This window comes from Tuber melanosporum (assembly GCF_000151645.1).
Source record: "Tuber melanosporum whole genome shotgun sequence assembly, scaffold_12, strain Mel28".
Taxonomy (NCBI): Eukaryota; Fungi; Ascomycota; class Pezizomycetes; order Pezizales; family Tuberaceae; genus Tuber; species Tuber melanosporum.
In genome coordinates, this window is record NW_003298777.1 from 340,378 (window position 1) to 354,721 (window position 14,344).

Sequence of the window (14,344 nt, forward strand, 5' to 3'; positions counted from 1 at the left end):
TGTGCTGCTTATTATTAGGCATATTTGAATTTCCCCTTCTACAGTTCATGTTACAGGACTGACCTAGAAATATTCAAGTTTCAATATTGCTTGTTTGCGATGTACAGCTTTCTCCTCCGAATGGTACTCTGGCTGTCGACTGAGTACATCAGGTTTGTCTCCTCTTGTACCTGGGTGGTAACCAATCTTGAAGTTATAATCTACTAACTTCTCCACCAAACAGATTTGGCGCCTACTCCAGATCTTCGAGAGGAGGAAATCTTGGAGGTTTTGGTCACCAGTATATACAGTTATTGGTTTTTCAGTTTCAACTATATATTGGCACTATTATTTGAATTCTTCCAATATCGCCAACAGTTGTTTGTAGTGGATCTCATAATTCCACTAAGCAGAATTTAGTTTTTGGGAGTGAAACGCTACAGGATCTAGTCTTTTCTCCATTAATTGATAGAGGATGCAGCTTAAAGTAAAGTCGCTAGCATTTGTTTCCACCACTATTTCTCTTTCAGTGAAGAAATGCTCTAAAATTAGGGTCGAAGTAAACCTTCTCTTAAGGTCCTGAAATGTCTATTCCTGTTCCGGGCCCTACGGGAACTTCTTGGTATCACTCTGCAATGTTTCCGTAATTAGAGTACCAATCTTGGCGAGGTTTTCTAAAAAGCGACGGTAGAAGTTCACGAATCCTCAGAATATTTGAATCTCCTTAACTCACGTTGCTCATTCCCAGTTTAATACTGAATCCAGCTTTCGGGTACTCCTAAATACCCCATCGACTGCTATTATGTAGCCTCAGAATTCCACCTCTTAAACGCAGAAGAAAGATTTCTTCGTTGAAATTGAGAGCTCAAAATCTGCCAATCTTTGTGACACTTTTGTTACAAGCTTAATATGTTCCTTCTTATTTTTAGAGTAGATGAGAATTTCATTCAAATAACATACGACTACTTAGAGTCGAAATTCATGAAGAACCTCATTCATCATGTCCTGAAACTTAACTGGAGCGTTGGCTAATCTGAAAGACATAACTTTATATTTGTAATGCCCATCACATGATCAGAAGGCCATTTTCCATTCATCTTCTTCCTTGATTCTGATGAGGTTGTAACTCTCTTTTAAATCAATTTTGGAGAAGATGGTAGCTTCTGCTACGCAATCACGTAACTCTGACATTAGTGGTAGTGGGTACTTATTTAGGATAGTTATCTTATATAGATTTCGGCAGTCCACTACCAGTCGTAGTCTTTCATGTGCTTGTAGTGTAAAAAGGATCTAAGCACTAAAGGGGAATTAACTTCTCATGATCTTTCCTTGTCATAACATGTTGTCAAGGTATTCATGTACTAACTTAAGTTGTTTGTCGGACAGAGGAAAAATGGGTCACCAAGAGGGTTTCACTCCTTCAACTAATTTAATTTCGTAATGGAAGGTTCTTCTAGGTAACAGTTCTTGCACTATTTGTGGGAGAAATAGCATTTCGAATTTCCAGTAGTGTTTTCGGAGAGAATCGAAGTTGATCTGGTTAGGATCTTCCATCATTCCAATTCTTCCTCCTTAGATCGTATATTCATCCCAAGCAACTCTCTCGTCCTATTCGAACATATCTGCAATTCTCTTATCTCCTTCTTCCATACAAGATATACATTTAGGATCTTTGAATTCCCACTTTGTATGTTCTCCAATATTGGATAAGAGTTTTTCTGAATGCCACAACCTAAAAGGGAATGTCATCCTATAATCGCTTACTGCAGAGATTTCATACACAACTTCGGGAATGTCTTTGTTTTTTCCTATTTCAAGAGAAATAGGACATTTGTAAAACCATCCTCCTGATGGATCTAGTACTCCATCAAAGTCTTGAATATTAACCACATTTAGTCTCTCTTTAAACAGAACTTTTAGTTCATTCGCCAGTTCTCTATTAATTAGAAACATATAGGATACTGAATCTAACAGTACTTGTATTTTATAGCACAGACGATTTGAGTTTATAATATGAATACAAGCATGTTTCTCAGGACAGTTATATCTTGTACGTTTTGGTGTGCTAAAAGCGCATTTCCTTGTGTAAGGCGTCCAGTCATCATTCTGTTGTTTTGACATATCTGAGATTTTGATAACGCTAGAATGTTTGTTACTGTACCCATGCAGTTTCAACCACTTATGTCACCTCGGACAACATTGTTTTCTTTTGGTCTATTGGGCAGCTCACTACTAGCGGTCTTTACTCTCTGCTGTAGAGTTCCCATACCTTCCACTTTTACTACCTTTGAAAGCAATCTAGTAGGTCTCTGCCATCGTCTAGATATTATAAAAACAAGAGCAGAGTACGTAGGGCTGGTAGGCTGTCTTTTTGATAACTATTCTGGGCTTATTCTCCATTCTCGCTTAACTGTAGACAGTGTCCTCACTTTATTGTGTTACATTCAGTACCAGGACGGCACTTGAGAAGCAGTAACTAAAGGTAAGATCCAGAGCTCTCATACTAATTTCTCGTATAGATTGAAGATGTGCTTCGCTTTTTCTCTACCTCCTTTATCTTTGCCCTACTGTTGCTCCCTCCAGTACCCTCAGTGCTGTCTGTTTCCTGTATAGCTTTTAGTCCTTATGGGAGACCCTTCAGTTTCCAAGTCAAGTGCTTAACTACCCTAGCAGACATGAGCCAGGTCATTAGTAAGAAGCTTAAAATACTCCCTTGGGAAGCATAAAGGTGCCGCCAATCTGTATATTGCTCTTTATTGATCCCCTTGACCTTGCTGCAAGAAAGATGCATGTATAGTCACGTCTGAAAAGCCTATGTACCCCTGCTTGACAACGTTGCAACCAACGATCAGCTCAACATCACCCCCTACCATGGCACTACCACACTTCCAAGCTCTTAGATAAAACCAAAGGGAAATCTATGCCTTCTATAAACATACTGATATGGGGTATGGTAAAATTTCCAAGCTTATGAACCTCTCCAAGTCAACAGTTTCAACAGTAGTTAAAAATATAAAATCTAGAGATGGAAACACCGATGACACCCCCAGATCTGCCAGACCAACCGAGATTACTGATGCCCAAAGGCAAGTAATTCTTGATATTATTGATGCTGAGCCTTATTTAGCCCTAAGAGACATTACTGAAAAAAGCCAATATTAGACTTGGCAAAAATAGAGTTAGCAAAATATTCAAAGAAGCTGTATTTAAGCTCTGGATATCTCGGAAAAAGCCTTTTTGGAGAAAAGGACAGAAGGAGAAGAGAAAGGAGTTTGCTACAATGAGGAGGAACTGGACAATAGCTTGGAAATGGGTGGTTTTTGTAGATAAAGCCATAATTGAACATGATCCAAATCAATTGGAATGAAAGATCAGACTTAGACTAGGTGAAGAGTTGGAAGAAAAGAATTTAAAGCCTAAATTTAAGTCAGGGTTTACAGATATAGGGGTATATGCTGCAATGATGAATGGAGGGAGGATGGAGCTCATTCTTGTGAGGAAGAGGACTGAGAATAAAAGAACCAGCAAGAGAGACAGACTTGGTCTCAATTCCCACTAATATTCAACTGAGATTCACTAACCCTACCTCATCCCCTTCATAGAGGCCATAGACAGAGCTCTTCAAACCATCTATATAGCTGTTGATAATGCATTATGGCATAATTGAGTAGAAAACAAAAGAATTGCAAGAGGACTGTAGATATCAAATATTGACTTGGCCTCTCAACTTGCCAGATATTAATCTTAATGAGAATTCCTTAGCAATTCTGAAAAGAGCATTTAGAAAGCGATTCTCCAAGGTTGAGAGAAGGCCCCATAGTACTGGTGAGTTATTTTATGCAGTAAAGGAAGAGTGGGATTTCATTCTCTAGGGGACATTTGATGAAGGGATTCAGAGGATGTCTGAGAGACTTCAGGCTGTATTACATGCAGATAGAAGTCATACAAAATGGTAGCATTGGGAAACTATTTTTTTCTATTTCTACTATTATCTATTTTAAAATTGTGCTCATATGTTTTCCGTGTTGTGATCAATATCATTAGTTATAGTAGTAGTGGCATTGCTGTGAGGGGTATGTAAACTTTTAAGACATGACTGTACTCCCTCTCAGGTCATAATTGTAAGGTTGATTTCTTCAGTTTAACATCCTCTTTTGCTGTTGATTTCAACTGCTAGAGAGCATGTCTTCTTTAGACTACCTGAACTCCATCGTTGTCGGTACCAATAAAATGACCCAAGTCTTTTCCTCATCTTCGCCTAGTTCTCAGAGCTTGTTTCGTCTTGGAACTTGTGTGGTAGAGATCTTTCTGGAATGGTGGACCATAGTTGCCATCCTGGGCCTTGGTGTCTTCAATAAGCAGTTATCTTCTCTTGTTCTAGACATCTGAATTTGCCAACAGCAGGTTTTGTACTCGTGACTTTACTTTCCGTAATGAGTGCAATTGCCTTCCCGCTTTCTTTTGTTAATTGTTGACTGGACGATTCTTTCATGGGCTTTTTTGAAGCTTGTATGTGTCAATTCCATTGTCTCGGTAAATCTCTTTGCCCATTTCTCAGATTCCAGTTCTCGCTTCCTCTTCTTAGAGGCATCACCTCCATTTATAAAGGTTTTCTCCCTTTTTACCTTTAGTTGATTCGTGTGTGCAGGTTTTTTATCGGAGCACATTTTTATGGGTTTTGACTTATCCTAGTCTAAGTGGTCCCATTCTTGCCATTCCTCCTCATCCCTTTTGACTTCCTGGACTACTTTTCCCCATTCTCTATCAGTATCGTATTTGTTCACAGATAGTCAGCATCTAATATTGGGGGGCAACTTTCTATCGCAGGGCATATACCAGGCTAGTCCTGTTAGTTGGATGTGCAGCTTCAGATTATGAACTTTTCCTGAAAAGGTCTGAATGTGGTTTTTATACTGGATTAATTTCATATCCCGTATCGCCTTATAGCCTTCCTTAAGAGGGGCATACCCACTGCACGCCAATACCATGCTGCTATCAGACTGACCTGATTCAATTTTCTTCTCCATAGAACATAGAGGATAAGTTCCTGATCATTCTTCCAGATTCAGAGATTGTGTTCGAAATAATCCCCACATTAGGTTAACTAAAGGTAGATGCATTGACTGATCTTTGCTTTGAAAAATGGGGGCAGGTCTGCCAGTTGCTTAACATTTTAGCCCAATGCTTCTGCAAGTATATCTGTTGTTCCACATTGTTCAGGAGTTAATCTCTAATTACATCTTGATGGTGCTTCTTCACTCTTTCCTGCATTTCTGTCGTCATCCCCATCATCACTCACATTATCAGGGCCACCACCCAATCTTACAGGTATTGGGGGTTTTCCTTCTCTGTGCCTCTGGTTATTTCGGGTACGGATTTCCTTGAGTTGTTTCCTTTCTGGACCATCTTCCATTCTTTCTGAACTGAATTAAACATAGCATAATGACTGCTTGGTTGTCCACTCTCTAGTGCTTTAAGTTTGTCTAGCACTAGAGATAAGATATCATATATATATATGGATTTGATCCCTTTAAATGGTATGGGTAAAGTCACCATAGCAATCTGCTTTCCGTTCTTGCTGAGTGGCCAGATTGGATATTATGTTTCGTATAGCTTGATTCTGTTGAGTCAGTTGTCCTCTACACTACTAGAAATCTCAGTCCAGGATGGGATCTCACTGGAGAGCTTCTCACTACAGTTGGGTAGTTACTCTCTCGTGATGTTCTTGTTGTGCATCTTGTACTGCTAATATAGCAGCTATTTCCCTGTTGATTCTTTATTGGATTGCTTAACCATTTTCTTCCACCACAGTTCACTGATATAACATAGTGGCTATATTATTGTCATGTTTGTCTTGTCCTTCCAGCAATATTTGTATAACTTTCATCAGCTCTGGCAGGTTAGCCTGTGAGTCAGCTGACAGAGGTCTGAAGGCAATATTGGTAGTATTGATACTGGTTGAATTATCCAGCTGTATTTGCCCTATGACTATTCCAATCCTAGCAGCAAATCTTGTGAGGTCTGCTGCATTGGTGATTGGACGTAGTGTGGATGGTCCTGAAAAGGGAGAGAGAGCCCTTGAGGATGGTTGGATAATGAATGTTTTGCCTGCTGGTACTGTAACGAGCTCTCAGAGAGCTAGAAGGAGAGAGGATGAACAACTGAGAGTTGTCGAGTGGTGATCTCTAGAGGTATCCATCAGGTCCACTTAAGTAATCTACTTAGGGGGTTGTGATATCGTCTTTGCACATTTGTGAGCTTCTTTTTCTTTTACGCGAGCTAGAAAGCACGTGTTTTTCCAAGCTTCCATTTGAGTAGGACATGTAGAGGAACATTTGGTATCTGGGCTGTATTGTGCTGTAGTAAAAGGTAGGTAGAGAGGTAGAGAGCCTTCATAACTAGAAGATCTAACAATACACTATGAGGTGGAGACAACCTGGTAAACTTCAGAGTTGTCTAGGCTAACCAAAATTTGTTTCTATAGACAGAAATAGTCTAAGAAGGCTTGAGTTCACACGTTTCGTTTATGACTACTAAGAGTAAAGTAAAAATAGGTAAAATAGAATTGAATCGTAAAGACTAATTTATATTTATAATGTCTCTTCTCCATTGCTTGATGATAGCTAAAGCTTGGAAGGCACTTTGATATTTATATTCTGCGTCTGAGTATGCATAGACTACATCTTTTAATTATACAACTATGTACCTCTCTGCCTATAACTCACAATGTCTGGTATCCTTAAAAGGTACAAACACCTGGAGACCCTTAAAATCACCTCACCCTCTTGTGCAATTACAATCTAACTAACTAGGAACTATACTATTCCCAATAGTAGTTATGCAATCATTAGTGTCTTTAGACTTATAGCCTAGTTCTCAAGTCGAACTGAGTTGGCCCCAGTTGTCTCCATCATTGATGAAATTATCAGCTTGATCTGTGGGTTGCATTAGTGAAGATAGTTGTAATTGTAACCTTTCTAGGTTGCCTGACTCCAAACCTCCATAACTCCTTAACCAACTGATAGATATCTTCCGTAGGACTTCCTACTAATTTACAGAAGGTTATTCTACCGGATTGACAGATAATCCATTGGTCGGCAACCCTTGAGTGCTCTGGTTAACTCTGCAACGTAGTGTATGAAACCATCTCAGGTCACAAACCTTGAAGCTCAATATCTCCTGTTCCAACCTATAGATTCTGATCCAGTAACTTTCCTCATGTAGATGAGAGGCTCTTCCACAAGACCGAATTACAACCCTTCGGTCGTGGATCCTCAGATGCCATGTGGGGAGCCCTGCAGATGGAAGTGGCATTGGTAGAAAATGACTCAATACCAGATATAACTTTGACAACAACAGGAGTTGAACACATAATCTTCAGAAATATGCCATGTGATAGTTCTATTGAGCTGCAGCTAAGATTTATATGTATGATGATATAGGTGTCCTGTAAGGAGACTAGAGGTAGACATTGAAGACAAGGGATTTCAATTCCAAGTAGGATTACCCTACTTGGGGTGATTCCTAGGTATCAGATTCTGGTATTCGTAACAATATTATAGTTTGCTCAAATGTTAGAAGAAACATCATGAAGAATTGTGTGTGGACAAAATTAACTGAGATTCACCGGAGGAAAATCTTCAGTGATAACAACCATACTCATCCACCAATCTACTATCACGAAAACCAAACAAAAAACATTACGAGATATAAATACATAGTAGAAATTAATATTTGGTATACCATCCATTAGCCTTAATAATTGCCTCTATTCTGTCCACTATTGATCCAGCTAAAGTACCAAAAACCTTTAGATCAAGAAGTTCCCAACAATGAGTGATAGGCTCTACTATTGCCTTCTTGACCAGATTGATTTCACCCTTCATAAGATATACCTCAGGTAGTGCTTGTAAAGCTTGTCTTTCACTAGAGACCAAATCTTTTCAATGGGATTGAGATCTGGTCAATAGGCAGGAATTTCTATCAGTGTAATTCCCAGTCCTCTGAGCTATCTCCTAAATGGCAAGTGAGTCTTAGCATTGTCAATGATAAAAATTACCTCTTGTTCTTCAGCCTGTTCTCTGATATTCTCCCATATCCCTAGAAAGTCATAATGATCATAAATATGAATAATTGACTTCCCGGTAACTCTACTCCTAGTAGAAGAAGAATCAGGAAAACAGGCAAAAAAAGACAATTAGTTTGACTATAAAAACAACCAGTCATTATCTGGCTAATCCCTCTCTCCCCTCTCCTAGCCTTAGGTTCAACACAATCCTTATTCTATTTCTCATATTGGTATTTGAAAACACATTTTCTCCTCTTCCCTCCTCTTCTTTCCACAGCTACCTCATTCTTCCACATTGCCTTCTTTCTCCACATCTCCTTTCTCTAATACCTATATGCTAATGCTCATTCCAACCTCTCTTGAACTTGATCCTCATCCAAATGAACTCTCTCTTATACTATCCTCTTTTTAACATGTTTTTTTTCACAACTTCTCCTTACTGTCCTACTAGAAACATTAAGAACTACTTGTTCAGCAATGTCAGAATAAGTAGTATGGCGATTTTTAAGAGCTTCCTCCACCATAGCATTATCCTGTGACTTGGTAGTTTTAGGATGACTTTCTCTATCATTATTCTCCTTGCCCTCTTGATATCTCGTTGCTATTGTGTCTCTGACAGTAGTGTAGGAGATATTAAGCTAGTGGAAAATTTGCTGATATTTCATCTGAGGCTCATATAACCTGAGAATCCTCCCCCTGGTAAATTCAAAAAAATGTGTGGAGTGAATAGGTTTTTTGGTATGATTACGAAGAATAGGAGGCATAGTTTATTGAAAAAAAAGAATTAAGCAGAATGGTTTCTTCTTGGTTCACCTAGAGTAACTTATTTTAGGTACTGTTGAGAGTACCGGTTGATAAAGAGATGTGGGTTGCTACCAATTGTTGAATCATGGTTAATTTTGTCAACGTATAATATCACTTGTTACTCACAAATATTCAGTGATAAATCTCTCTTGATATAGCTTCAAATTTAGAGATTTGTCCAGCTGCTGGAATAAAAGCAGCAGGTATAGAAGACCCAGTCCTCATAGAGGTTCCTATATCTGATAATTCTTCTTCGTATCAGATTTATTACCTGTAAACTGCGTGATTTTGTTCTGTTTTTTGCCCCTTCATGCTTCTCGGCATGGGGTGAATACATCTGTCTACCCGTAATCTCTAAATACTAAGAGTAAATTAAGATCACATTGGAGGTTTTCCTTTACCCCTCATTTCTGGTCACAACAACAACCATGTTCAACCACTATAAATAATCACAAATCCCTGGCAGAACAACCTCAATATGGATAATTGGGAGGAAATGATTACCTTTGCCCTTACTGCAATTGATAATAGCATCTTAGAGAGAAAAGCAGCAAGCAAGTATAGCATCCTATGATTAACTTTGCAAAGTCGCTGAGCTGGAAGGTCTACAGCACACTCTAGCCACTCTCACCAACATCTATTCCCAGACTAGGAAAAGTATTTTTGTTCCTGGATTTTGGAACAAGAAGTATGTGGCTATGCTCCATCACATTCTGATGTAAGAGAAATGGTAACCCTTATGCTCAACGTCTATGGAGACAACAGGCCTTTAGGCAAATGATGGGTTTCAACCTGTATGAAGAGAAATTCCAGTGTCAGATGTATTATTTGCAGGCCAATTGAAGCAGCTCAGATTAAAGTAACCTAGCCTGAAGATATCTGCGACCTTTACGCATGATTCAATACAATTCTGGCGAGGCACAATACCCAGCAAGCTAATATATAGTATATGGAGAAGCATGAGATTGCCTTTGATGTTTGTGCTAATTCTAAGGTGTTGGGAGCAAGTGGGAAGAACAAAACCTATATTCAGTGGCCTGAAAATAGAGAGTGGGTTTCTGTTATTGAGGAAATCAATGCCTATGGTCTTTGTTTTGCCCCTTAGTAATGTTCAAAGGGACAGATATGCAAACATGATGGTTTAGTATAGAGGAAATTCCCAACTGGCTTATTACTATGACATCGAAAGACTGGACTTCTAATAATATTGGACTACAGTAGCTAAAGAATATATTTCTACCAGAAACGGCACAGACTCTCCCTGATGAGCAAACTGTACATAGTATTCTACTATTAGATAGACATGGTAGTCATGCAACAATTGAATTCATGTGGCTCTGCAAGCAGAGCCAACTTGATATCTTATATCTTCCTGCCCACTCCAGTCATGTTTTGCAGTCCTTAGACCTTGGAACATTCTCACCACTAAAGTCACGCTACAGGAAGGAAATCGCTGACCTTGCTGACCTTGATGATGCTGCTCCAGTGGAGAAGCATTGCTTCATTCAAGCATATCAGAAAGCACGTGAGAAAACCTTTACCACTCACACCCTATGGGCTGGCTGGGCAGCAGCTGGTTTATTCCCTTGGAACCCAAGCCAAACTCTCAACTTTTCACAACTTCATTTATTAAAACCCGCCTACCCCCCAGGTTCCCCTGCTACACTTAAGTGGTCCAGGAAAATTCATGATTTTGATCTTCACAGGACACCCAAATACCCTCACCATATTCACCAATCAGAAAAGCTGCTTGGTCAGTTGACCTTGGATCAGCAGACGGTATTTTACAAGGTACAAAAAGCACTCGGTCAACTGACCACTGAGTAGGCTACTTTAAGTACAACCAGCCAATACCCAAAACTTCAGATCAATGAGTTGTAAAGTAAGAAAAAGAAGAAGAAGGTTGTTCCTGATCCCAATACTGTCTTTGCAAATGTGGAAAGCATAGAGCTCATTGGAGGAGGCAGAAAAAGAACTGGTAGTGGCTGAGACAGGGAAAGCTAAAATTGTAGAAAAAAAGGCTCTGGCAAAGGCAAAGCAGCCATCTGCAGCAGAGGAAGCATTAAATACCTCTAAAGCTTTACAAAAGCAGCAAATGGAAGCCTGTATGTTTGAATGGGAGTTGTAGATTAGAAATATTTTGTATTCAGCCATTGTGCCAAGGTGGCCGGAAACTAGGGGTGGCCGAAAACCCCCTACGCGATCTTAGAGGGCGGGGGGACTATCCCTTTTGTGGGACGTTTTTGTTTTTCATTTACAGGGGATAGTTTACTAGCAATACGCCATGATCTACTCTGTATCGTTTATTATCTCTTTCATGATATTAAGTATTTTCATCGGCTAATTCTGCTTTGGCGCTAGAGAATTTTCTACCTTTCGCTAGAGAGTTCACGATGAGCATATTCCACCGTTGTGGAAACCCATGATACCCAGATCTGCCAAAGGACTAGTTCCAAGGTTTAATATGGGTACGCAGGTCTATTGTCAACCTAGAGAAGTTTAAACACACTGGTCTAAAGCGCCGATTCTCTACCGCCGAAGCCCCAATAATCCCCAAAACATTGCATCCTTCTAAAAACCACCCTGAGGAGAGACCTAGTAGATATAAAAAAAGAGCACCGTTTATATAATAAACAGAGAAACAAAACGCCGAAACAAGAGCCACGGGGCTTATCACGAAACCCAAGCCGGACAGCGTGCTTCGGCAGTGGCCTGCTTTATAGATTAGGACTCAAAAGATCATACTTGACCAAATTTTCCACATCCTCCACAGAACTATTGATAAACTGTCTTGCCTCAAGGGCAATCCAAACTTTCAACAATCCCAAGTCGCTCTTTCCGCGCTTACCGAGCATCTGGGCTCCGCTGCCAGCCCCGATCGATCTCAGCATGGGTAAAGAACTGCATATATCAGCCAAGAGCTCGAAATATCTGCCTAAAACGGTGTACCTTTTAAGAAGATCTAGATTTGGATCCAGGCTGCGACCAATGCCCTCGAGGAGCAGGATCGATAGTACAACATTGATAAAATCTCCTTCCATTCGGACGTGATGAACTCTAACCATCTGCAAAACCTGGGTTAAGAGGTCACCAATTTTGATGTTTCCTAACGCGAGTGTTCGGCTCTTCACCGCAAGGATAAGGTGTTGCATCTTGAGGGTGAATATTTCATTGTCGATGACTGCTGAGGGTGAACGGCAACGTTCAATCATAAGATGCCCTACGCGATATCCGTCGAATTCAGCGATGGCGCGGAAAAGGTCCAGAAAATTACGACGGTTCACGGAGTTCAACTCTGTCACAAGCCCTGTGTCGATGAAGATAAGCTGTGGCCTGTAGCCTTCATTGTCCAGTAGATTTAATTCTTTTTGCCATTCCTGCGGGTTCCCACGATGAGGTATGAGTCTTGAAATGACTTCTTCTGTCACTTCCTTGTGATTATCGGCACCTCTGGCACTAGCCTTGCGGCCCGGAACGACTAATGGGAACTGTGACAAGGAAGGGAGTGGCTCGAGCTTGTAGAATCGGACCATTATGTTTCCAGGATGCAGATCTGCGTGGATAAAGTTGTCCATGATCAACATATGCTGGAGGCGGCCCAACCATTAGCGACTGGAATCCTAATGCGGGGAGCATACAGACCAGGAAAGCATCCAAGCCCATGTCTGCCATTTCTTTCCGAAATGGTCCAGCCCCAGATTCCAAAAAGAAACTGAGAGGGACTCCATGTGCAAACTCTTCTATTAAGACCTCTCGTGTGGTATAGTTGCTGTAGGGCAGAGGAAATGTGACTGTGGTCCTATCTCCAAAGTTTGATCGAAACCTGCTAAGGTTATTCGCCTCAATACGCAAATCCAGCTGTAATCTCATCATTTCACTAAATTTGTCCACTTCATCTGGGAGAGATAACCATTCAAGAGTTGGGACCAAATTGAGTAGCGATGCAAAAAAGTATATAATTCTGAGATCCCGGTGGACAGTACGGTCTACCTTGGGATGGAGCACCTTGACTGCTACGTACGAGGAGGGGACACCCTGATAGGGAGCTTTTTTTACGAGGACATCAACCTTCCGCCGGAGGTTTTTTTTAAAATCCGTTTCGCCAAGTTCGTGTAACCTTGGTAGCAGATGCGGGCTTAATTTAGCCCGATAGACTTGTGCAACGGCCCCGATTCCTAACGGCTTCTGATCGAACTCCTCAAATATTTCATCAAAATGCCTGCCACCAAAAGCCTGAGATATCGTCCTTTTTGTGTCTCGAAGGGAGTGGGCGCGGGCATCAGAATGTAACTTTGACATCATCTCGCACATCTCGGCAGGAAAAATGTCGGTTCTAGACGCTGCCCATTGCCCCAACTATCCAAGTTAGCTATCAAGACCTGGGGAGGGATCGTAAATTAATGAATCCAGGAGAAGGCCCACCTTAATAAAGGTAGGTCCAGCTCGCTCCATGGATTTGATCAAAAAGGAATACCACCAGATAGTGCCAATGCGTTCACTACACCGGTCTGGCTGCCGCGGGCCGATACAAGCCAGTGGTATCGAGAGGATAACAGGAAGGAAAATCACCACCAAATGCACAAACCGAAGCCCCGTAGCAATCGGTTCGATAACACATTTGATGGCAAGAAGCTGAGCCCTCTTGAGGATGCGAAGGATTAATGGCTGGCCTGATAAAGCTCTGCACGGCTCTAGGCGCTCCCGTTCAGATTCCTCAAGCATCAACTGCTCGGCGGTTTTCTCTGAACCAGTCGCCCCAGTTTCGAGTGTCAATGGGGGAGATAGACCCAGATGTAGTGCGAAGGCCAGCGAAGCCGAGCCAATCCAGAGAGTATAGTTGCGGTTGGGCCGTGGCCAGCGTATGGGTTGGTTAGGAAAGGGGTTTGAATAAGTGGTGAAGGGGGATCTGTAGGATGAGCGAGAAAGAGTATGACGTATTGTGAATATGGGTTTAGGGGGAGATCGAAGAAAGGGAATGGTTGACAACCGCCGACAAGACAGAGCCATGACCCCCATAATTAGTTGGGAATGAAAAAAGGGTTTTATAATAAAGAGCGAGACCAGGGTGAAATATAATGTGGTGGGGCCATGGGTACAGGACTCCAGTACAAGTACTCGTAGAAGCAAAATAAGGGAATATGTTACTGACGGTTAGATGGTGAAGTTGAACCGGGAAAAGGGTTGGTAATCAAGGTTCCCACGAGGCATAATAAAAAACTTGGAGCTTACCGTATATAATGGTACGCTAGTATCGAATAGGGTATGGTATTACAACGATCACATGTGAATACTCACCTGTAGGGTGTGCAACTACCGTATGATATCCTCCAGTATGATACTAGGGAAGTTCGAAGTTCTCAGTGCTCGCGCAGGGTCATTAAGGGCGGAAAACTTTGGGTGGCGAGACAAGGATCATGAGCGATGATCAAGGTGGGTGGGTGGAACGGAAGGAGGATGACAGGGTATCTTGAACCCGGGATTGTAGCACTGAGG

At 41.2% G+C, this 14,344-nt stretch overlaps 1 protein-coding gene; it reads right to left on the bottom strand.

The window, feature by feature from the left end:
* Nucleotides 1–11,162: 11,162 nt before the first annotated feature.
* On the bottom strand, nucleotides 11,163–13,923 carry GSTUM_00004411001 (uncharacterized protein). XM_002835857.2 has 3 exons: nucleotides 13,274–13,923; nucleotides 12,494–13,207; nucleotides 11,163–12,438 (listed from the first exon to the last, which is right to left on the bottom strand). The coding sequence occupies exons 1-3, from the start codon at nucleotides 13,865–13,867 to the stop codon at nucleotides 11,569–11,571; spliced, it is 2,178 nt and encodes a 725-aa protein (XP_002835903.1). The 5' UTR covers nucleotides 13,868–13,923; the 3' UTR covers nucleotides 11,163–11,568.
* Between the last annotated feature and the right edge of the window lie 421 nt (nucleotides 13,924–14,344).